Below are 23,224 nucleotides of genomic sequence, written 5' to 3' on the forward strand. Positions count from 1 at the left end.
GGCAGGAAGGTGTGTCTGGACCTCGTCCTCTCTGTGCGGGGGTGGCTGTTGGGCGTTTTTTTCCGCACCGCTGGTTTTTCTTTGCTCTTTGTTTTACGGTGTGGGCTGCTGGCCGGTGGTGGTCTCTTTGTTGCCTCTGGTGAAGGCCTGGGGCAATGCTGATCATGATAGCAAGCGTGTGAAGTCGCCTTTTGTTTGGTGTGTGTTTCCTCGCGACAACGTCCTGACTACGCACCTACATGGCATGGATGTCGTTCTCGAGGCCGAAAAAGTTGGAGATCTCCGAGACGGAGGTGACGACTTCGTGAGGGATGAGCGAGAGCATGAACATGGTTCTGCGGTTGTGGTGGTGGAGGACGCGGGTCATGGGCGCGAGGACCAGGAGGGCAAATGCGGCAAAGGCGACCATTTGCAGGGCGAGGGCGATGCCCGGGAGCGCGCGGTAGATCTCGCGGGTGTGGATGGCGGTGGCGTACGAGTTGGTGCTCATCTCGAGGCCGTCCAGCATTTCTTTGTGGTACAGCTCCTCGATGACAACAAGCTCATGGACGTGCGGGACGAGGCGATCGGGATGGGCAATGACCAGGTCGAGGCCGAGCTGGACGTAGTGCCGGATGAGGTTGGAGAGGCCGCGGCGGGTGGGGCCAAACAGCGGGTCGCTGGAGTCGCGGCAGGTGGCCGGCGGATAGCGGAGGCATGCGCCGATCTGCTCCAGATGGTCTTGCGCTGGCACCTTGAACGTGTCCTTCTTGTGCAGCAGGATGAACTTTTGAGTGGCACGCATGCGTTCGAGAGCGAGCGAGAGTAGCTCTCGCGGCTTTTCAAACTTGGACGATGGCACAATCTTCACAGAGTTGCCCAGGGCAAAGCTCTCAGAATGCAGCGCAGGAAAGTCCATGTAAACAAACGGAAGGATGGCCTCTTCAAAGTCATGGAGCAGCGGATACTCGGCGAGGACGTGCTCGATGGCCATGGCGCGGATGTCCTCGTTGAACGGGAGGCGGAGGCCACCGAGGGCCGTGATGGACGCGACGTTAGTGAGGAACTGGAGCTCAAGGAGCGAGATGAGCGAGAAGCAGAGGATGATACCAAGGCCGACCATGCCGACGAGGACCCACCGCTGGCGGACTTCGACAGAGTCAGTCTGCATCGACTTAAACAGCGCCTTGCGCGCCGCGGCCTGGGCATCGGCCTCGGACTTCTTTTTGGCCTTGCGCAGACCACACCAGCGTCGGCCCGAGCGCGTCGACATGCGGTGCTTTGCTGCCGAGGGCGTTGACTGCGTGGCCGACTCGACCGACTCGGAGTCGTGTGCTGGCGCCGGTCTCGACTTTGAGTTGCGCCGATCTGAGAGCGGCGCGCCGGTCTCGACCAGGCTGGAGGCGTGCGCCGACGGCGACTCCTCGACGAGAATCGGCGACTGTTGCGGCGAGACCATGTGGGTAAGCGTTGGACGCGAGTTGAAGCCGACTCGCTTCTCGACGTCCTCGGTAGCGACAGCGGTGCCGTTGCTCGACGACTTGGCCGAGCCGCCAAACTCGGCGCCACTGCTCACGCTGTCGGCATCACTGTTGTGACCACCCGACACGCCGTTGTGTGAAGTAACGGTGCTTCGCGCAGTGAGATCGGCCAGTGGAGTGCCATCGCCTCTGCTATCCTGCTCATCGCCTTCTTGCTGCTCGGTCTCCGAGCCATAGCTCGAGCTTGAGCCCGAGCTCGAGTCGGACTCGTGTGACGACGACATAGCCGACGAGGAGGATGACGACGACGCTTGCATGCCTGGGGTGCAAGGTCCGAGCCCGAGCTCAAGACGTCTTCAGCCGAGTCAACCGATTGGTTCGAGGCAGCAAAACGCGATTGTGAGACGTGCGAACTATTATCGTCCGAGGCGACAGAGAGTGGGCCCCGCGACGGGCGCGGCGGGCGTGCGGAGCCCGCCGGCTGGTTCGCCGGCCGTCGGGAGATCGGTTGATACGAGGCCGATCCCCGCAGTGCGTCGGCCGCGTGGAAACTCGACAGAAACGAGGCCGAGTGCGGTGTGTCAGGCACCGCCACTGTCGCTGCAGAGACAGCAGTAAACGAAGTCGACTCGGTCACTTCAGGCCTCGACATGGGGACCGGCGCAGTCTTTGTGAGGTCTGCGACAGTCATCTCGCGATCATCGGGGCCGCTAAAGTCAGCTGCGCGGGCCCGCGAGCGCGAGATCGGCGGCGTGGGCGGGCGGGCCTGCGAGCGCAACTGGGAGCGGGTCGACCGGCCGCCGTCTGCGTCGCGCGCCGAGAGCTGGATGCCGAGGTCGGAGCCGTCGCGCGACGACATGGAACCTTCCGAGTCGAACGAAGCGACCGAGTTGGTGCCAGCCCCGGCCCCATCACGCTTGTGCGTGCCGCGCATGAGCTTGGCAACGGCGGTCTTGGGAATGGCGAGAAAGACGGCGATAGTGGCGCGGCGGCGGTGCGAGGCAGCGCGGAAGGCAGGCATAACAATGAAAAAGACGGCAACAAGGTGCAGGCCGATCATGGCTGCCGAGAGCGAGCAGATGATGGCCAGCGCCTGGAGGAGCGTGGTGCGGACGGTCTCCTGCTCGAGGTTGAGGGCGTGTTCCAGCGCAACGCGGAGGCCATGGCCACCGTTGAAGAGGACAAAGAGCGCAAGGTCGGCGTCGGCAAAGACGGCATCGGAAAGGTTGGTGTCGACCCAGGCTTCGGTGGTGTTTGAGTGCAGCCCGTGGGTCTCGAGCACATGGGCCGAGTATGACCGTGCGGCAGTGCAAAAGACGGCGATGGCCTCTTCCAAGTTGTACGCCCGCGGAATGACTCGCATTTCCTCTTCCGGCATGTCCGGGTATGCGTGGAGATAGCCGTCGGAGAGCTCAAAGTGGTACATCACAATCTGGGGATCGCCCGAGTGGAGCTTGTCGAGCCTGCTGGCCGGATCATAGAGCCCGCTGGTGTCAAGCAAGATGTGGTGGTGCTCCAGGAGCTCGTCGACGGTGGCATGGACCTTCTCGACGAGGGCAATGGCGAACTCCGGGTTGTAGCCCAAGTTGTCCAGCGAGCCCGAGACCAGCTGGTTGACCTCGCGCAAGTACACGTCCGACTTGCGCCAGGCATCGGTGATGTTTCCGTGACAACCTCGACGCGGTCAAGCAAGTACAGACTCTGGATGTCTGAGACGACACGGACGGTCTTCTGGAGGCGGATGGTGGCTTCGCGGGCGCGCTCGGGGCGGAGCTCGGCGCGGATGAGCAGGACCTCGGACATGGCAAAGACGGCAATGCAAAGGACGACAACAAGGGCGATGATGCCAAACATTCGGCGCGAGAGGCGGGTAATGTCGTCCGAAGCGGAGCGGCGGAGGGCACGGAGCGAGGTCGAGACGTCCGAGTCGGCTTGCTGGGCCACTCGGCGACGGGCGGCGATGCGAGCACGTGCGGCAGAGACCATGCGCTGCTCGGGGACTGAGAGCATCGAGCCGGTCTCGTCGTCATCCTCGCCACCGCGACCGCCGCGATGACGCCGCGACCGCCCACCGTACATGCCCACCGAGGCGGTGGAGAGCGAGAAGAGCGAGCCTTCGGCAGTGGACTTGCGGCGGGAGCGGGCGGGCAACGAGCTAGGAGACGCACACGGCAGCTCAGTGTCGGTCACCTTTTCCAGCGGGAGAACCATCGACGAGTTGGTGTCGGCCGAGTCGCCACGCGAGCGCGAGACCGAGCGGCGGCGGATGACCGAGGCCGGGCGGTCGAGGGTCGACCTGGCGCGGCGGGATGGTGGCGCACCCGGTGATGAGCCGCGGACCGAGAACCCGTTCCGGCGGCGCGGTGACTCGCTGTTTTCCTGCGTGTGGAAGTGCAAGTCCGGCTCCGATGTAGCGAGCGTCGGCTCGGGGGCCGACATAATGACCGGCGGCGGCGGCGGGATGGGCGTGCTGATAGTCACTGCATTCGCCTGCGCAGTGAGCGGGAGGAACATGACGCGGAAGTTGCCACCGACACCCTCGGGCGCAGCGACGGCCGCCATATACACATGGGTGCCTGAGAGCGGATGCGGGCGCGAACGGACGATGCAGATGCCGCGTCCGGCCTCTGCGCCCGGCACCGATTCGACAAGGAGCGGGAGAGGGCTGGCCGAGTCGCCGGTGCGCGAGTTGGCGACGGCGGCGTGAAGGGCAGCAACTTCAGCCGGCTTGCGGAACCACGAGTTGGCGAGCGAGGTGGTGCGCGCAGGGCCGAGCTCCAATGAGGAGAGGATGGCATCGGCGCGGAGCGACGTGGCGCGAGAGATGGCGGATGGAAGCGCACTCGGCGAGACCTGGGGCGGGATATCGAGAGCGAGCGAGAGGTCCGAGCCGAGAAGCTCCAGCTCCGAGACGCCCCAAAGGGCGCGGGCGATGGCGTCCGAGACAGCGATAACCTTGCCGCCGTTGGAGACAAGGATGTCAATCGAGTACGAGGCGATGGGCTCGACGACGAGCATGCCGATCCAGGCAGCACCCGAGCCACCGAGCCACGAACCGGAGATGACGCAGGGGAGGCGCCTGCCGTTGCGGTGGCGGATGATGCGGACATGCGGGTCGAGCGAGCCAGAGGTGGCCGAGTCGGTGCCGAGCCACGAGGTGAGTGCAGCCATGCCGCGGGTGTCAGATGGGAAGAGGGTATGCATGGGCGACGAGACCAGCTGGCGCGGGTTCATCGAGAGCATGGGTTCGGGCCGGCCCGAGCAAGCGGTGACCGAGCCTGCCGGACTGACGTAAAGAGCGATGCGTTCGTCCGAGGCGGCGCGCGGGCGAATGACGGCGACGTACGCGGCTGACGACGCTGCGGCCTGCCCGGTGTGGCTTGACATGCGGACAATGGAGAAGGAGATGGGAAACGTCGAGCCGTCGGTGGCGAGCGCATCCAAGAGAAAGACTCGCGGGATGGACGAGGCCGAGGAGAGGATGACCTCATGCCACTCCGAGTACGGCTGGGCAAAGAGGGCACGGGCAAACGACTCGCCACGGATTTCCTTGTCAGCCGCGTGCGAGGTGTAGCCGTAGAGCTTGCGGGCCTGGGCGTTGAACGACGTGATCTGGCCCATCGAGCCGAGGGTGACGATGGCGTCGACAGCCGAGTTGACGACACCGACGCCACCGTCTTCACGGTGCTCAGCCTCGGTCTCGGTAGCGTGCGGGCCTACGCCACCGTCACCAGTGTCATCAGCGTTGATAGTGGCCACGTGCTTGGCACGGCGGAGGAAGCGGTCGGCGAGGACAGGCTTGTTAGAGACCTGGTCGAGAAAGGCGGCGTACGAGACAAGCAGGCCGGGGGCGGTAGGGTACTTGAGAATGAGCTCGCGGTAGCAGTCGTTGGCGGAGCGCTCGGCGGCATCGATGCGGGCGATGAGCTTTGCAGAGCGAGCGAGGAAGTTGCGGTCGGAGCGGAGGAGCGTCCGCCAAAAGTTTGAGAGCGCCGAGATGGCGGCCTTGTGATGGGCGCGGGCAGTCCGGAGCTTGGTTTCAAACTGGACGTAGGAGATTAAGTCCATGGCGCCGACGGTGAGGCCGTGGGCGAGCTGAGCCTGCTCGACCTCACGGAGCTTGCGGTAGCGGACAAAGCGCAGGTCGGCGCGGGCTGGCAGCGCGAGCGACTGGTCGAGGTACGCGTGCGCCATGGCCGTGTTGCCGACCGAGGCAAGGAAGCGGACGTAGCAAAGGAGAATGTAGACCGAGTCTGGAAACTGCTCAAAGCCAGCGCGGAAGACAGCGTTGGCGGCGTCGGGTGCACCGCGTTGGATGTGCGAGCGGGCGACGAGCTCGACATCGGTGACCAGCCAGAATCTAGGTGCCTGGAACCGCCGGCCACCGACCTCGTCGATGGTGTGCATCGTCTCGTCTTCGTTGTCGGCAACGGCGGCAACAGCGGGCGAGACGGCGCACGCGGCGTGGCGTTTGCGAAGAAGGGCGAGGCGGAGGTAGCCGACGGACGAGCCGAGCGCAAAGAAACTGGAGCGAGAGCAGCGGTGACGACAAATGCAATGTTGGCCGAGTCGTTGTTGTCGGTGGGAATGGTGACAAGCGCCATGCCCGAGATCCAGGCAAGGATGCAAAAGCCGCCGGTGCGGGCAACCTGGAGCTTGAGGTTGTAGATGGCCATGAACAAGACTTGGAGGACGAAAACACCAGAGTTGGCGATAAACATAACGATGCCCAGAATGAAGCGGAACTGCGGAACAGTGGCAAAGCCAAGAAGAAGGATCGACTTGACGAGATGGATGGCGCAGTCGATGCGGGCGTGTGAGCGAGCAAGCAGATGGCCCGACTGTGGTGAGTCCTGAAAGTAGACCAGTGAGAGGGCTGAGGTCGAGAGAATCATAGCAATGGCAAAAATGCCCGAGACCACCTTGTAGGCAATGACCTCGGGTTCCCAGCAGTCCACCATGTCGTAGTCAGAGAGGGTCTGGTCTGACATTGGCGCGGTGTAGTCGCAGGCGAGCGGGGTGAGGAGGACCGACATGATTGGAATGTAGAGGACGGTGACACCAAAGCCAACCGCGTATCGCAGCATCCGCAGCGGCCAGATACGTGACCGCGAGTGGTCTCGCAGGGCGAGGCCGACGTAGACAGCATCGATGTAAGAGAAGAGTAACGCGGCGTAGACACAGCCGTTGACGACGCGAAACGCGGTGAAGGAGGAAAAGACGACCCGCAGGGCGAGGAGGTTAAGCGTCGGGCGGATGGTGGCGTCGGCCCACGAGCCCCACTCAAAGGTGTCGTGGAAGGCAAAGGTCGCGATCTGTGCAAACTCGATGAGGAGGACCAGAATAGAGACGAGGCGCTTGGACGACGACCGCGAGACAATGGCAAAGAGAGCGTCAAAGCAAAAGGTCTCAATGCGGGCAAGCAGCGAGCTACGCGCCGCACTGTCCGAGTCAAGGCCCATTGCTACCAGTTCGTTGTCCATGTCTGATAGCAGCGAGTTCTGCGCCGACGATGCCGACGTCGAGCGCGTTACGCTCGTCGACCGAGTTCCAAACGACAGCATCGCGACCCTGTTACAAAACTGGATAGCCGCACGCGTCGCCACTACTGGAGAGTCCACGCGCGCGTGTGAGTGCGTGGATGAGGACTAGCACGTAAAGCGTGAGCTACTAGACGGATAGGAGTTGAAGGGCGCGAGTTGAGAGGAAACGGGGTCGAGCGAGGGTGAGCGAGGGGTGTGTGGGCGAGGATGTGTGAGGTGCCGGTGTGAGTGTGAGTAAGAGAGTGCGGAGGAGCAACGAGCCTATTTGTATGCAGGGGCTTGCAGATTGGACCTCGTGAATGGTGTCAGCTGAGACAAAAACTGGTGAGAGGATATTGGCGGCAAGAGCGGTAGCAGTGCAGCGAAGGCTGATCGAGCTTGAATTGAGGAATTTTGGAGCTGCGGTTTTGGATACTGTAGCCATGGGTGATATGTGTGTATGTAGTATGCTAGTCATGAAATCTGATTGGGTGTAGCTTGTCATGAGGGTGATGGTGGTGGTGGTGGTGGTGGGGGAGGGGGGGGGGGGGGCGTCGGGTGGCCGTGGAAACTTATGACACCGAAGACGCCACCGGGGTGACAGCCGTAGGGGTGTGTGGGAGGTGAATGGCACAGAAGATGTAGTGTAAGGGGTGGGGTGGGGGGAATAGGCAGGTATGATTGAGAGTGCCAATACGTACCCGGTGGTAGTGGTGGTAGTGGTGGTGGTGGTGAGGAGGAGGTGGTGGTGGAGGGAGAGGTGGTAGGCGACTTTGCTTGGCCACGGTCCAGTGTGGGAACAAACCGCCATGCGGTTCAGCAGCGATAGTGCACGCGCCGGAAGACGGATGGTTGACCAGACGACCGGAGATGTGACGGTTGGAGGAGTTCATGGCAAGGTCTTGAGGTGAGAACAGCCAATATAGTTTACAGAATACGGCGAGTGTACGCAAGGACACGTGCCATCACATACTGAGGTCACTTGGCTTGTAGCCATGTTGTAGGTGTGCGTATGGGTGTGGGTGTGACTGTTGGTCGGTGTGAACGTTCGAGGTGCGGGACAGCGGTCGGTGGTCGGTGGTCGCCGGTCATCGGTCAGCGGTCGCTTGTCGGCGGTCGGCGGTCGGTGGTCGGCGGTCAGTGGGCGGCGGGCGGCAGACGGCGGGGACTGATCCAGGCCCGAGCCGGAGGTGGCACTTGTCTTGCGGCAGACACTGGTGTGGTGTGTGCGCGAGAGCTTGTGTGTATTGTGTTGTGTGGGGGAGGAGATTGATCGAGCACGATATATATATATATACCTAGTGAGAGCGCTCAATATCAAGCATGTCTGAGGGGTTTCTGTCACGACTTGCGCATACGCATGCCTTGCCAGCTGAGGATGCGGTGCATGTGCTGCAACAGGAGCTGCATGACGTGGCCCATGCGTCGGAGGGAGGAGCCGGTGCCGCCATGCATGCGGCGTATGTGGCGGCTATGGTAGCAACAGCAAGGGCTGTGGCTACTGGGGGTATGACCGAGGTGGTGAGCGGGCTCTCGGTTCTCTACACCGACGTGGTCGACCCGTACGCCGCCCGGCTGGCCGCCATGGAGTCCGAGGCTGCCGACGAGCTCCGACTCGCCTTTGCCCACGCCATGCTCGATGTGGTGAGCACGAGCTTGCGGCCGCTGGCAGACGCCAAACCTGGGCTAGCGCCGGATCTGCTGCGGCGGAGCAAGGCGATGCTGGAGCGTGCGCTCATGGTCACCATCTCGCTGGTCGACGAGCGGCCGGCCATGCGCGGCAGCGCGTCGCTACTGCTGCACGCCATTGGCGGCCTTGTGCACGCGCTTCTGGAGCATGCGCCCGAGGCGGCGCGACTGTCGATTCGGTATGCCACGGGCCACAGGCCGGCAATGGGCTACGCGACGTCGGCGCTCGCGCTTGACGACACGCACGCAGCGCGTGCGGCGGTGACACGGGCGTTGGCTACCTACGCACGGGCGGCGCTCATTGGCTCGACCGACGCGCTCATCTCGATTGTGGCGAGCGACCTCGCTCCGACGCTGCGCAATACTCCGGCAGCGCAGCAGGACGCGGCGAACCACTGGTTTCACCGCGCCCGAGTGCTCTACGGGGTCGGCCTCCACGAGCATGCCAAGACCGTGGCACACCACGTGGCGCAGTTTCTTGCCCGCCCCGGCCTGGCGGTTCCGGGCGGGTACGAGATGCGAGGCAAGGCCAAGGCGCTTTTCCATGCCGCCGTCGGCGTAGGCTCAGGCGGATCTGGGCATGGTGCATGCAGCGGGTCTGGCGAGCTTATTGAGGACGCCTCTGACTACCCGCATCTCTTTTTGCGGCTCCGCTATGCGGTGGGATGGGTGCGACACCTCATCTCTGGCCTCCTGCTCCTGCTTCCGCCATTGGAGGGCGTGCCGATGATGCTGGCAGACGATGCCGGGGTCGTCTACCCGCTGCCCGAAGAGCCGCCGCGCGGTCCGACTGACGCCTGTCCGATCCCGTCAGCGCTGTACAGCGCGTTTGTCAGTCACCTGCACGCCCACAAGCTGCTGCCGGACTCGCTCGGGCGAGTCAGGCAGGTGGTGAACTACCCGACCATGGGCACGGCGACGAGCGAGGCGAGCTCAAGCACCGCCAGCGACCGCAGCGGCACCAGCGGCAACGACGACTCGGTGGTGCTGGTGAGCAAGGCGCTGTCGCCGGCAGAGCTTGCAGCGGCGGTGTTTGCAGCGCCCGAGACGCGCGCAACACTCGAGCTCGCATGTGCGGATCCGCTCTTCCCAGGCTTTACCACACTCCTGCACTTGCAGCACGCACTGATGCGTGCTCTGCTGGCACACATGTGGGGGCTGACGGACTTGGTCTCATCGACACCTACAGGCGGAGCGAGCCGCGGGAACAGCAACGCCAAGACCGAGTACGCGTTTGTGGCGCTCGGCTCGTTTTCACGGATGGAAGCGTGCCCGTTCTCGGACCTCGACGCGATCCTGCTTGTGGACCCGAACGCACCGCCGTCTTTCCGCGATGGGCTGGGCGCGCGTGCGAGGTTCTTTGAGCTCCTCGTCATGTCACTCGGCGAGACGCAGTTCCATGTTGTCAAGGACTGGCACCACCGCGACGTGTCGATCATCGAGTCCGGGTTTGACCTCGACGAGGCGCACCTCTCGCCGGTGCGGACCATTGTGACGCCTGACGAGCTCATCACGCTCCACGTCAACGCGGCGACCGAGCTGCTCAAGTACGAGTACGATAACGTCGACCCGTTTACGCACGCAGCGCGCGAGCCGTCGCTTGTCTTTGGATCGGCACGGGTGTTTGCCAGCTACCAGGCACAGCTGAAGCAGCTGTTCACGTCGGCGGCGGCCGACTTTTCGCCCGACGTCGAGGCTGCAGCTGACGGGGTCTCACTCGGTGCTCTTTACGCCCTTACTACTCTAGACAAGAACACCGGTCCGGGATCGGCGTTTGCGCCGGTGCATCTCACAACGCGAAGCCGGGACGAGCTCTCGATCAAAACCCACGCCATTCGGTTTGTGACCATGACCGTCGGTGCGCTCGCGCTCTACCTTGACGGCATGGGCATCGAGGTACCGGAGACGGTGCTTCGGCTCCAACGACTGGCGCAGGCGCGTTTGATTCCGCCACGACTCGCCATCGAGCTCATCCGACTCCACGAGTGGCTGTTCCGGACACGGTTTGCGCTCCACCTCAGTGCCAGGCGCGAGAACGACGTGGTGAGCCGAGCGGCGCACGGGCCGACGGTGGCGGTGCTGGAAAAAGCCGCCTCACGCATTCTCAGCCCACTGTACGAGGCTGTACGCGCATTTGTGGCCAGCCGCGAGCCGCGGAACACCATTTCGTCGCTGGTTTACCTACGCGCCGCCGAGTTTTCGGCCCGGCTGGACGCGGTCTCGGACGTCATTGTGTCGGACGTGTTTGGCGAGGCCGAGGACGGGTCGTTTGATCGGCTCGAGCTGCTGCGATCGGTCGACGAGCTGGCGTTCATGGGAGTGCGACGTGGGGCGGCGATCCGCCGGCTCCATGCCGACGTAGGCGCGCTGCTCTTCCCAGGCAGCGACGGCGAGAGCCCTGACAGAGGAGCACCCAACGACGACAGCGAGGTGCCTGGGGTGGAGAGTTTTGGGCGAGCGCATGTAGTGTACGCGCGCGGCGTGCATTTCAAGCTCTACCCACTGCTGCCAGGCCATGAGATCTCGGTCTCGCTGCTTGCGCAGTCGCTTTTCTCCGAGTACACGCTCACGCCGCTGGTGGACGTGGCGGTTGTCCGGCACGGAGGACGAGAGCATCTATTGCTGATGGGCGAGACCATCTCGCGGTTCAACATGCTCATGGCGCTGCAGACGTCACCGTCGGGCCAGCTGGTGACGGGCAACTCGGGCCTCCTCGAGGTGCTCCGCGGCACGATGGGCTTTGAGTTTGGCGTGCCGACGCTACCGGCGCCGTTTGCTCAGCTCGGGACAAGCAAGCGGCCACTGGAGCCGTCGACGAACCCGTCGATGGCGCGCGACGAGCGGATCTGCTTCCGGTCGGCCGACGGCGAGCTCGGCGTCAATGTTGCGCTTGACATGGAGCAGTACTCGGCAGCGGTCCTTCTCGCGCTGTGCGTTAATCCGGAGGACGGCAAGCCGGACAATCATGTGGTGATGCTGAGCGAGGAGCTGCCACGTCGGGCGACGCCGATGGTCACCGAGGTTGCGGATGGGAAGCGAGCGGTGGTGACATACCGGGCTCAGGTGGTGTCTGTCGACAACGAGTACGGGTTTGTGGAGGCGACCAAGGCATCATGCCCGCAGGTCAAGTCAATTTACTTTTGCATGTCTGCGCTCTCACTTCCGGTCCCTGTCCACCTGCGCAAGGTGGTGACGCGGTGGGATGCGCGACACGCGCTTGCGTCGTGGCTGCAGCACCTGCAGGCGGCCGAGTGCGAGTTCAAGCACCTGGGTGCTGCAATCGGCGACGATGAGCTCGGAGTGCGGTTTGTGGCCGGCATTGTGCATGTCCTCTTCCACAAGCTGGCTCGACTGCGGCGAGCGCTGCAGATTGCGCGGGTGACTCACCGCGAGCTGCTGTTTCAAATGGAGCGCGAGCTGGCGGAGCACTACCTGTCGGCGTTCAAGGACCCCAAGCTGGCGACGCCGATCGAGCGGATGCTCAAAATTGCGTCGTCCAACTACCAGCAGCGAACGGTGCTGACGAGCCTGCTGGCGACGGCGCGGCTGGTTGGGCTCTCGGTCCCGAGTGCGACGCCGGACCTTTCCGAGTTTGTCACGCTCACCTCTGCCGAGACGATCCGCAACTCTCAGGATCGGTTTGTGGCGAGTGGCGGGGCGGGCCCGTCGCAGACGACGTACGACTTTGCGGCTCTCGCTGCAGCGCGGCAGGATGTGCTGACTCATGGCAGCTCGTCGTCTGTGGCGACGCTTGTCGAGGCCGGGACGGCTGGTGAGCGTGTGGGGCCGGACGAGCTGCTCATCGAGCTTGAGCTCTTGCAAGAGGGCGAGAACGCACTGGAGGCACTCATCGAGCACGGCGACCTGCGCCCATTCCAGGCGCTACATCTACCGCAGTTCAAGGAGGCGGCGCTGAAGCGACTGCACCTCGACAAGCTGGGGGCGGAGCTGCAACGGTCGGTGCTCAAGGCGATCGACGGCACGCTCTTTGTCGAGCTGCACCTGCCGCGGTGCGGCGAGCTGAGCGACTCTGTGCTCAAGTCGATTGTGAGCAAGTGTCCGGCGCTGGTCGAGCTCAACGTGGCACACTGCTCGCGGATTGTGTCTGTGGGTAGCGTCGGCATCTATGCGCCGCTGCTGCAGGTGCTCGACGTTTCTCACACAAGCGTGACACTCAAGGCGCTGGACGGGATCGAGGCAAGCGCGCCACACCTTACGTGGCTGAACATAGAGGGCGTGGCGGCCATTGCCGACTCGCCGCGGCGTATTTTTCAGGCCTCACCAGGCTTGGTCTGGTCGCGGCTCCCACTGCGGCTGCAGTACGGGCTCGTCCTGCTTCACGAGTGCGCACCGAGTGCACAGGCGAGCGGGGCGGTCGCGTCGCTTGGCAGCATTCCGCTGTTTGAGTTTTCAGCGGCGGCGCGAAAGCGGCGCAAGAAGCACGACAAAAAGGTGGTGGCGGCGCTGAAAGAGCGATGGCGGTCGATGGCGGCGTCGGGCTCGCGGTCGCGGTCGGGTTCGCTGCTCTCGTCGTCGTCGGCCGGCTCCTCTTTCATGGCATCGTTCAAGGCCTCGCTCTCGGCATCGTCATGCTCGTCGATGTCGTCGCTCGAGCCAAGTGTCGAAGTGAGTGAGAGCCAGCAGGTCCAGTTTTCGGTGGACCTCGGGCATCCGCCGATGGCGACGGCGGGGCTGGGCCTGCTTGACCGCGAGACAGCGCTGGCGTCGTTTGTCATGCTTGTCGAGTTGGACCTGGTCAACACCGGGCTGCGGGTCCTCCACGCCTCGGTCCTCTGCGAGCTGCTCTGCGACGAGCGGATGCAACAGCTCCGCAAGCTCAACGTGTCGTGGAACGAGTTGGGAAACATAGGGACGTCGTTGCTGGCGCAGGTCTGGTCTAGCGCCGGGAGCCAGCGGAGCTTTGTTGGCTTGCAGGTCCTTGACATGCGGTTCAACGCCATCGACGATCACGGGTACGAAAACCTGGCGTCGATCCGCGAGCACGAGCCGCCGTCGTCGCCGCGGTACATCCTGTTTGACGAGCCGTACAGTCCGCGGCCGCGACTTCTCTCGCTCCATGCGTATGAGACAAGCGAGGCCGACTGGGAGCTGCTGGCGCGGGCGCGGAAGCAAAAGGTGTCGGCGATGGTGGTGCTTCGAACCGACGTGGTGGTTGTGGGCACACCATCGGGCGCAGTGTACGCATGGGACGTGCACTCTGGGAGCGAGCCGACCCTGGTAGCCAATCTCCACTCTGCCGTCCACGGGCTGCTCCAGCACCCGATGGACCGATCTCTTGTGGTGGCGACGGCGAGCGGGGCGTTCCAGCTCGACGTGTGGTCGGGCGTGGAGCTCAACCGAATGGAGCTTCTTAGCGGAGTGGAGGCGCGCGTGGTGGCGTCGATAGGGCTGTGTGCGACCGCGGTCGGGTGCAGCGACGGCGTGGTCCGGTTTTGGGACACTGGATCGAACGAGGTGCTGAGCGAGCTGGATACCAAGGGCGGGGCGGTGACGGCGCTTACGCTGCTCGGCGACGGCACGCTCGCCATTGGATTCGAGTCGGGCACCGTCGAGATTGTGGAGCTCGCCGGCGGGCGCTGCGTGCTGAGCCTGACCAAGGGCCACCGTGCGGCGGTGACGAGCGTCACAGACATGGGCGACGGGCACGTGGTGAGCACCGGCGCAGACGGGCGAATGTTGGCGTGGGATCTACGTCTTGTGGCACGGTCAACCACCCACCGGGTGGTGTTTGAGATGCGGCGGTCGGCGCCGGCAAGCGCTATTCGCGCAGCTATCCGCCTTCCAGACGGTGCGCTCTTTGCGGTTGCCACGCAGCACTCGCAGCAGTCGCTCCACCTTGTCGACATCGACGGCGGGCTCGTCGCTACGTTTGAGGGCGAGCTGACCCGGTCGGTGTCGGCCATCGGCATGCTCCCGACAGGCGAGCTAGTGACGGCTGCGCGCGGTGGGTGGATGTGTGTCTGGAGGGCGACGAGTGTGTAGACGGGTTGCTGGCGGGTTTCGAGAGCGTTTACCGGGCTGTGAGCCACCAACACTCGCGGCTGGGTGGCGATGCGAAGCGGCTGGTTCCTCACTCATGGAGTGCCCGCCATCATCGTCGCGCCTCGTCATCCAAGGGTGGGTGGCCTGGCTTCCCGCCCCGTCAAAGATCGGCGGGGGAGGGAGAGAGTAGTCTGCGCGGCGAGTCAGAGCGAGCCGACGACGACCGAGACGGCGTAGGCGAGCATGGCGACGATGACGACAATAACAGTGGCGGCGAGGGATTCGATTGTTGATGCGGCGGTGGCGGCGTCCATCATGGACACCATGCGGAGGACGACGAGGGTGGCGACGAGCGAGGCGGTCTCGAGCTGCATGGCTCGGCTATCGCTCAGCGGGTGCCAACGGAGGTGGGCTCCAAGGGCGAGCGCCACCACAGCCGCAAGCCCGCCGCCTACAAACACCGAGTCGTGGGGAACGACGGCCGAGATGGTGGCGATGGCCACGCGGCGGGCAAAAATGACGCCTTCGAACCACCACACCTGCGACCGGAAGGCCTCCCAGAGAAAAGCCAGCGGGTGATGATGGCTGTGGCCACCCGACCGATGCTCGCCTGTGCTGTCCAGCAGCGGCAGCGTGTGCTCGGCTTCGTCGTGGCCACCATCGCGCTCGACAGCGATAGCGGTGCGTGCGATGGTGATTGCGACGGTGACAAGGGCGGCAATCGCAAGGAGGACGGTGAGAGCCGAGGCGATCAGGGCAATGTGCTCGCGCGAGCCGCAGGCAACCCACGGCACCGAGTCGAGGTACGACGCGTGGACGCCCGGAGTCGGGTCGGGGACGCAGGAGAAGTAGGCCAGTGATCGCTGGATGAGAGGAAAGACGAAGAGGTAGCCAAGAGTGCCTGCAGCGAGGTCCGCACGACGGCGATTTCCGGCGTAGTCGGGGACGAGGCGAAGAACAAGGCAGACGACGACAGGGCCGGCGGTGAGGAGGACAAAGACCCAAAACTGGCCGAGCTGGTGGGCACCGATGCACCCGATGCCGGTAAGGGTGAGGCTCGCCCGCTCGAGCATGTTGCGGGTGGTGGCGAGCGAGGACGAGGCGCTGTCGGCAGCGGCTGTCGAGCCAAGGACGACCGAGAGGGTCTGAAGGAAGACGACCATGGTCTTGAGTGCTGCTTCTGCCTGCTCTGCCTTGTTTGGCTTGTCGATGATGGTGTAGAGGGTGAGGGCGATGAGGGCGCAGGCGATGGCCACCACCTCCCAGGCCTCGGCGAGGCCAAAGACCGCCAGCAGGACGCAGATACCGGCCTCGAGTGCTAGCGACGCCACCACGGTCTTGACTTTGCCCGTCTGCGCCTTCAGCCGCACCCACAGTGTGCTGCTATTGGCTAGTGCGATCTGGATGGAGCCGTGGCGCGAGCGACGGCTGCTGCCGCGCGGCGTGAGGATGTAGGCGGCGAGGAGGATGACGACGATGACGCCGAGGGCCGCGAGAACGACGATGGTACCGGTGGCAGTGAGCTTGCAGCGGATACACTTTCCGAGCCCAGCGCCCGGGGCGAACCAGCCTGGGGCGCATCGGGCGCAGAGGCGGTCCTCAGTGCCGTCGATACAGGCCCCGTCGCCAATACAGGCCTCAGGCTCGGGGCAGTGGAGAAAGAAGCCCGGGTTCCCAGTGGGAGTGTAACCCTCGCGAGCACGCGGGCGTGCGATGCCGCCGTGGCACTCGCCGCCGGGTGGGCAGACGACACAGGCAGCGACCGGAACGGCGGGCGACCAGAACTCGGGCTCGCATCCACAGCCAAGGGAGCCATCGGCGGCGAGCGGCATGAGCTCGGCGTTGGCGGCGCAGAGGCAGACGAGTCCACCTGAAGGCTGGCGGACCGGCGGACGGCCGCCCGGGCACGAGGCGAGGCGGATGACGATGGGCGTCGATTCGATGTAGCTCTTCGCTTGCGAGACCTTGAGCACGGCGGTGACGACCACGTCAGTGTCGAGAACGGTGTGATCTGTGGCGGCGAGGGCGAGCGAGGCGAGCGAAGTGACGTTGGCGGTGGTGGAGACGGCCACGTCAGGCGAACCGCCGTAGGTGGTCACGCTACTCGGGAGCACGAGCGAGATAAGCAGCGCGTTGTCGGTGATGACATTACCTACGGCGTCGTAGATGGCCAGCGCAAAGCGCGGCGCGAGCGGGATGCCCGAGACGACGGTGGAGCCGTTGAGGGCAGCTATGCCGGCGGCCCACTCGAGGCGAATCGGCGACGATGCGAGGCTACCGCCCCAGGTGAGCGAGGTGGAGGTAGCGCCGAGAGCAGCAAGAGTAGAGGGCGGAGCGATGACAAAGTCTGCGAGTGTGATGGTAGCTGACGCATTGTGCGGCGGGCAGGCCATGGCGACCGAGCCTGCCGACGACGCCGAGTTGCCTGAGCCCGCGACTGGTCCTGTGACGGAGAATGAGGCGCCGCAGGCAAAGACCAGGCTGCCGTAGACAGCACGATTGGCTATCAAGACGGCGCCGTCGAGGACCAACTCGGTGGCGCGGATGTCGCGGAAGTGCGGGAGGGCGATGGGAAGGAAGTTGCTCTGGTAGCCGACGCCGTCGAGTACTGTCCGGGAAGCAACACCGAGCACGCCACCGAGAATGGCGAAGTTGCCGACATAGGTGTTGTCGGTGGCGACGAGGCGGGCGCCCGGAACCAAAGCAAAGACGCCGCCCCAGATGGATGCGGCAGTGGCTTCGACTACCGTGCCCGAGACGGAGATGTTGACGCCGTGGCCATCGGCGGCGATGAAGCCACCAGCGACCGACGCTAGCGAGTTCTTCACCCGCGATGCAGTGATGGACACCTTCGCGTGGCTACCCACCGCAAAAGTGGCGCCGTTGGGGGCCTGGTTGTTGGAGAGGTACGAGTTGGAGACAATGACTGACGACGGACTTGTCGCCGAGCTGGAGACGGCGTAAACGACGCCGCCCGAGGCCGAGGCCGAGCAGTAGGATATCGACGAGTTGCGGATGACTACGGTCCCGCCGTCGAGCACCAGTGCCATGCCGCCGTAGCCCACTCCGAGCGAGCGGATAGAAGAAGTGAGGGTGCCGCTGTTGAAGAAGGCATCGACAGTTGTGTTGTGGAGCTCGAGCCTGGCGTCGATACCGGCGATTCGCAGCGGGGCCGCGCCGTTGATAGCGGCGATGGACGAGGCCCCGCTGAGCGCGAGCGAGGTCAACGTGAGGTCGATGCCCTGCGCGACGTCAAAAACAACGCCGCCAGCGGAGGAGCAGGCGATGCCTGCAGACGGCGCGTCGCCAAGGAGAACACCCGAGCGCGAGGGCGCGAGATGTCGCGAGGTTGGACAGCCGGTGAATGAGGAGGTGACGACGGCAGTGGTGACAGCGCAGCGGGAGAAGCGAGACATGGCGAGGGCGAGGCAGGCAAAGGAGGCCGGCGAGGCACATGCGGCGGTGTTTGGCGGGACGGCGACAAAGGTGTCCGGGAACGGATCGTCCAGCCAGGGCGACGGCAGGTGGAGAAAGAGGTCAAACGACGGCCCATCTTGAGCGAAGCCGACCAAGAGCAGATCGAGCCATCCGTTGCCGTCAAAGTCGCTGAGGGCAAGGCTGATGGTGTTGGGGAGGATGAGATGTGTGGCAGCGGAGACGACAAAGGAAGCCGCAAAGGTAGCGTTGGCTCCATGCGACGGCCAGACGACAACAATGTCTTTGCAGAGGGCGATGATGTCGTTGCCGAGCCAGTTCCGTGGGTCGACGAGGAGCATGTCGACGACGGCGCAGTCAAGGCCGGTGTGCGCGAGCGAGGGCGGAAGGGTGAGGATGCGCTGCAGCGGAGAGGATCGCGCTTGCGAGGAGAGGAGGACACGGACGCGAAAGTCCCCGCCTGGCGCAAGTGCTTGCTCCAGAATGGCAATGTCGTCGAGCGGGTCAGAGCCGGGCATGGGCGGGTCGAGCGGACCGGCGGCGAGTCCGATGACGGAGCCTGTGGCTGGCGCGAGCGAGGATGACGACCAGGTGAGGCCTGGCGTGCCCGGGTTGGAGACGAGGACGATAGCATTAGAGATTGGGTCGGCGACGACGACGTCTGCGGTGCCAGGGCGGGAGCCTGCAATACGCGCGACGACAATGGCGGAGACAGCGATGGGACTGAGATCGACGCCAAGGTCGACAGGGGTGACGACTAGGCGCGATGGATCCATGACCGGCGCGGCAACTCGCAGCAGTGCAAGCGAGTAGAGTGGAAAGGTGTGGGCGAGTAAGAGGGTCTCGATGGGAGCATTATAGAAGAGGCGGCCAGGAATAGCGGTGGCGTCGAGGAGGGTGTCGAGCTGTTTGATGGCGACAGGGGCGGCGAAGACGCCGTGGCCGAGGTTGGCAGCGTACAGAAGAGCACCGGGTCTGGTATCGATGGCGCTGATGGCGACGAGGAGGTCGACAACCGCGTCACCGGTAAGATCAACAAGGGCGATGGCGGCGTCGCTGATGGAAGAGATGGCATCCTGGACAAGTGAAGGACCTGTAATGCAGCGGAAGGGCGCATCTTGAGACAAGTCATGGAGCGTGTTGATGCAGGTAAAGATGCCAAAGCCAAATGTGAGACCGACAAGGTCGGGCTCAGTGTCGGCGTCGACAAGACCGACGACGACGGCTGAAGTGGAGGTGGGGATCTTGGCCGCAGCGAGATCGGATGGGAGGAGGAGAGGGATGGGTGAGAGGAGCGGCGGCGGAACAACAGCGTGGAGGTGAAGCACGTAGCCAATGTGCTGAGCGACGATACACTGGACGGCGAGGAGCGACGGGACGGCGGACGTAGTGGTGAGCGAAGCGGGGAGAACGGCAAAGGCCGGCGGCGACATCATCGTCGCATCGGATTGGTGGATGACAACGAGGGAGGAGAGAGTGCGGATGCGTGGGCGGGTTTCGGGAGCGGAGATGACGTCAAACGTGAAGACAACCGGGGCGGCAGAGTCTGTAAAGACGCCGGCGACAGTGGCAAAGGCAAAGGTAGTGGTGTACGGACGCGGGGAGCGCCAGGGTGCGAGGGCGATGGGTGCGGAGAACGAGCCAAAGTTGTTGTTGTTGATCGAGGCGACGATGACTGGAACGAGCGAGGCGGGCAGGGGGGACATGAGAATGGCAGCGAGGAAGCCCGTCGACGGATCGGAGCTCGCGATGCCGCCGACGACCAGATCAAGGGCTCCGTCACTATCGAGATCGGCAACAGTGAGCGAGGTGATGGTTGCAGCCGAGAAGGCAGCCGGCCAGGAAATTGGGAGCATCGGCGGAGGATGCGCCAGTGGAAGAGCAACAATGGTGAGCGTGTTTCCAAGGCCGACGGCGACAGAGGCCGGGCCCATCGCAGCGACGATGGTGCCGGAGAAGAGCGAAGACTCTGCAGTGTCAGGCAGGACGGTGAAGGAGAGTGAAGGAGGGGCAGGAAGCGGCGAGGCCAAGTGGAGCGCAACCAAGTGGATACCAACGGGGTCGGTGACAGAGTGGCGGAAGACCAGATAGAGACCATCGGCGTTGTCAGCGACGACGGCGGCGGCCCAGTGGTAGTACTGCGGATCACACGAGACGAGGACGTCGTTTGCGGCATGGCTCCCGAGGAGCAGGGTGGGAGGCGTATCAAAAACAAGCGGATCGGGCGAGCCAGGATAGAGCCACAACGAGCCATTGGTTGGTACGGCGGTGGTAGCCATGGCGATGACGATGTCGAGGTAGTCATCGTCGTCGACGTGGGCGAGGAGAAGCGGGCCGAAGAGCATGTTGGTTGTGTCCGGCGAGGTAATGACTATGTGAGATGACGGTGTGGATGATGATGATGACGATGATGACGATGAGAGAGAATGTGCGGTGACGTATGACACGTATGGACAGTATGCGATGGGTGCATGTGGTGAAGGCACGCAAGTGGAGAGCGCCGTAAAGGTGGCGGTGGGAAGGGCAAGGGAAAGCGGCGTGGCAGGTGTGGTGGTGTTAGCTGGTGAAGTGGAGCATGGCGGGAGGGGCGTGGAGGTGGCGGATGCGATGGCGTGAGTGAGGGTGAGGATGAGGATGAGGGCGAGGAGAGGGGGCATGATGGGAGTGGGGTGTGGTCTGGCTTGTGCGGGTGGTGGGCGTGGCCGTGGGCAGTGGGGGGGGGGGGGGGGGGGGGAGGGGGGTGGTGGTGGTAAAATTTGTTGGGACGTGGAGGCTATGGAGACAGTTTATCGCACGGCGCCGTCCAAGATCAAGGACCAAATTGCAAAGAAGAGAAGGAGAAGCTTATCGCGGTGCTGCAGCAGCGGATGCGGCGGGTGATGGGCGATGTGGGCCATGACGAGACAGCGCTGGCGGAGATGTCGGCGCGCCATGCGTCGCAGACAGAAGCCATGCGGTCTGTGCTGTTTGACGACGGTCTGCCGCTGCGGCACATGCGGAGCGTCGATGAGACGCGGCACGTCAGTGTACCGGCCACCGACGATCTCGCGCTGCTGAACGCGTTGATCGAGTCATCGGCCGTCTTTGCCACACCAGGTGCTGGATAGACGGCTGGCGGCCGGCACGAGAGTGGGCGCGACGCGCTCGACGTCTGGGTCGACTCTAACATGGGCGCAGCTGGCGTACTGGACACTGTTGACCACAGCGGTCACGAGTTGCGGCGAAGCAGGCGGTGGTGGCGGTCGAGTCGGCACCGTTCGTCGCGGAGAAAGTCGCGAAGCAGTGGAGGGAGTCGGACGCGGCGGCGGCGGCGATCGCGGGATTGACGCACATGCGGCGATGAAAGGGTCGGGCGGCAATAATGGTGGCTTGGGGTGGATCGGCCTCGACTGCAAGGTTGGGACAGCAGATCTGGAGGCGAGCACCTTCCGCGTGGCCATGCCTGGAGGCAGCACTCTGTTGCGAGCGAGGGTGCGGTCGGCATGTGCAACGCCTTCCACGGCCATCGCGTCGAACAAGAGCGACACACCGTTCAAGCGGCTGGCATTTATCGGTGACACGGTGCTCACCCTTATGGGTCGGATGCAGCTGTTCTCACTCGAGGACAGCGCCATGGATGTGGGTCCGATGGCGAGCGCCATGCAGGACATGGAGTCACGGGAAGCGTGTCAACAGTATCTCAAGGCCACTGGCATGGATGAAGTTGTGCTTTCGGACTCTTACGATATACAAGCCGAGGCCATCTTGTGTGCCATCTACCTGCTGTATGGCCTCGACGACACCGAGCGCATCTGGCGTATGTTCGTGTCGGCAGTGGCCTCGGTAGACGATGCGGCGCCGAGCGGCTCAAGCACTTCAGCGCCGAGATGTGGCAAGCAGGAGAGGCAGCAGACCGTGTCGACTCGTGCGATGGAATCCGTGGCGGCCTGGCAGGGAGCCGAGCTCGGAGTTCCAGACTCTGATGTCAGCCGGCACCATCGGAGAGGTGATCAACTGCTGCACCCAGCCTTACCCCCCCGACTCGATCGACCGCTCCCGTTCTTGACAGCCCCAACTGCGACCCCCCTCCGACCCGATCTACAGCCGACCAAGTCGCACGGGGCGGTTGGGCTCGGTGCAGTGGCTACGCGCTTGCGAGTCAGCGCGGTGACCAAATCGAGGCGATCTGGGCCGAGCAGCTGCCGCCAAGGCGAGCCTCGACGAGGACGTAGCGATCGGCAGACGCGGACGAGGGCGGGCGCGAGCGCCGCGGGCGCAGCTGATGAGGTTGTCGCGGGCGATGTGGCGGCTGATGACGACTTTGGTGAGTGAAGCTGATGGCGACAACGTCAGAGTTGGTCTTCTGCGAGGCACGGCGGACGGATGGACACGATTGTCGGCAAGGGGGAGAGCGACGATGCTGGCGTGATCGTGCGGTACCGACACTCCTGCTGCGATGCCGTCGCAGCTCGGTGACTGCGCCTGCCTTTTTGATTGTTAGTATTGTTAGAGCCTTCATCCAACGGTTAGCGGTAGAGAGTGGTGTGAAAGGGTGGTGCTGTCTGCGTCATGAAACATGGGATCGGGCTGATGGCCATGGTCCTCCGTGCGGCTGTGTCTGTGGGGGCTTGTGTTCAGAGTAGCTAGGGCGAGGGAGGGTGAGGGAGCGGTCAGCCAGTCGTATGGAAGTTGAGATGGCGATGGAATGCAGGCATCAGCTTTGTTGAGTCCACAGTGGGGGTTCATGGCAGCCAGGTCGCCGACGAGGGATCTGCGGTCGTCCGACTTGGGGGAGGTGAGGCCCATGGGATCGGGGTCGTTTGTGGTTGGCATTTTGGCGTCGGCCTTGGGGGCGTCGGATGGGTGGCTGAGAAGGCGATGGGAGGCCGACGCGAGGGTGAGGTGGTAGATCGGGCTGGAGAGGATGTCCAGCATACGTGTGTGTGAGTGGGCTGTGTGCTCGTTTGCTGGGAGCTGGCGCGGCATGCGCGGCTTGGGTGTGGCGATGGGAGAGGGGATGGCTGGGGTCGGACTGAGGCATGGATGTGGTCAGAGCGTGCGCGATCTGGCGACGACGAGTCTATGGAGGGGTGATGGCATGTGCTCGCTGTCGTCGAGCAACCGGATGTCCCATTC

The 23,224-nt window shown here is 64.0% G+C and overlaps 4 protein-coding genes across 4 annotated transcripts; 2 read left to right on the plus strand and 2 right to left on the minus strand.

Moving 5' to 3' along the window:
• Positions 1-74: 74 nt before the first annotated feature.
• On the minus strand, positions 75-7,742 carry AMSG_05708 (uncharacterized protein). The gene is made up of 2 exons (XM_013902300.1): positions 7,684-7,742; positions 75-7,127 (listed from the first exon to the last, which is right to left on the minus strand). Exon 2 carries the CDS (start codon positions 5,865-5,867, stop codon positions 2,886-2,888), a length of 2,982 nt encoding a protein of 993 aa, XP_013757754.1. The 5' UTR covers positions 5,868-7,127; positions 7,684-7,742; the 3' UTR covers positions 75-2,885.
• Positions 7,743-7,816: 74 nt separating this feature from the next.
• Positions 7,817-14,716, plus strand: AMSG_05709 (uncharacterized protein; the record flags this gene model as incomplete). The annotated part of the gene is made up of 2 exons (XM_013902301.1): positions 7,817-14,636; positions 14,700-14,716. The coding sequence occupies exons 1-2, from the start codon at positions 8,306-8,308 to the stop codon at positions 14,714-14,716; spliced, it is 6,348 nt and encodes a 2,115-aa protein (XP_013757755.1). The 5' UTR covers positions 7,817-8,305.
• A 161-nt stretch (positions 14,717-14,877) lies between these two features.
• On the minus strand, positions 14,878-20,454 carry AMSG_05710 (uncharacterized protein; the record flags this gene model as incomplete). Its single annotated transcript, XM_013902302.1, has 1 exon — positions 14,878-20,454. The coding sequence occupies one exon, from the start codon at positions 20,452-20,454 to the stop codon at positions 14,878-14,880; it is 5,577 nt and encodes a 1,858-aa protein (XP_013757756.1).
• Positions 20,455-20,988: 534 nt separating this feature from the next.
• Positions 20,989-22,420, plus strand: AMSG_05711 (uncharacterized protein; the record flags this gene model as incomplete). The annotated part of the gene is made up of 4 exons (XM_013902303.1): positions 20,989-21,189; positions 21,238-21,303; positions 21,506-22,072; positions 22,331-22,420. The coding sequence occupies 4 exons, from the start codon at positions 20,989-20,991 to the stop codon at positions 22,418-22,420; spliced, it is 924 nt and encodes a 307-aa protein (XP_013757757.1).
• Between the last annotated feature and the right edge of the window lie 804 nt (positions 22,421-23,224).

Source organism: Thecamonas trahens (assembly GCF_000142905.1).
Source record: "Thecamonas trahens ATCC 50062 unplaced genomic scaffold supercont1.24, whole genome shotgun sequence".
NCBI lineage: Eukaryota > Apusomonadida > Apusomonadidae > Thecamonas > Thecamonas trahens.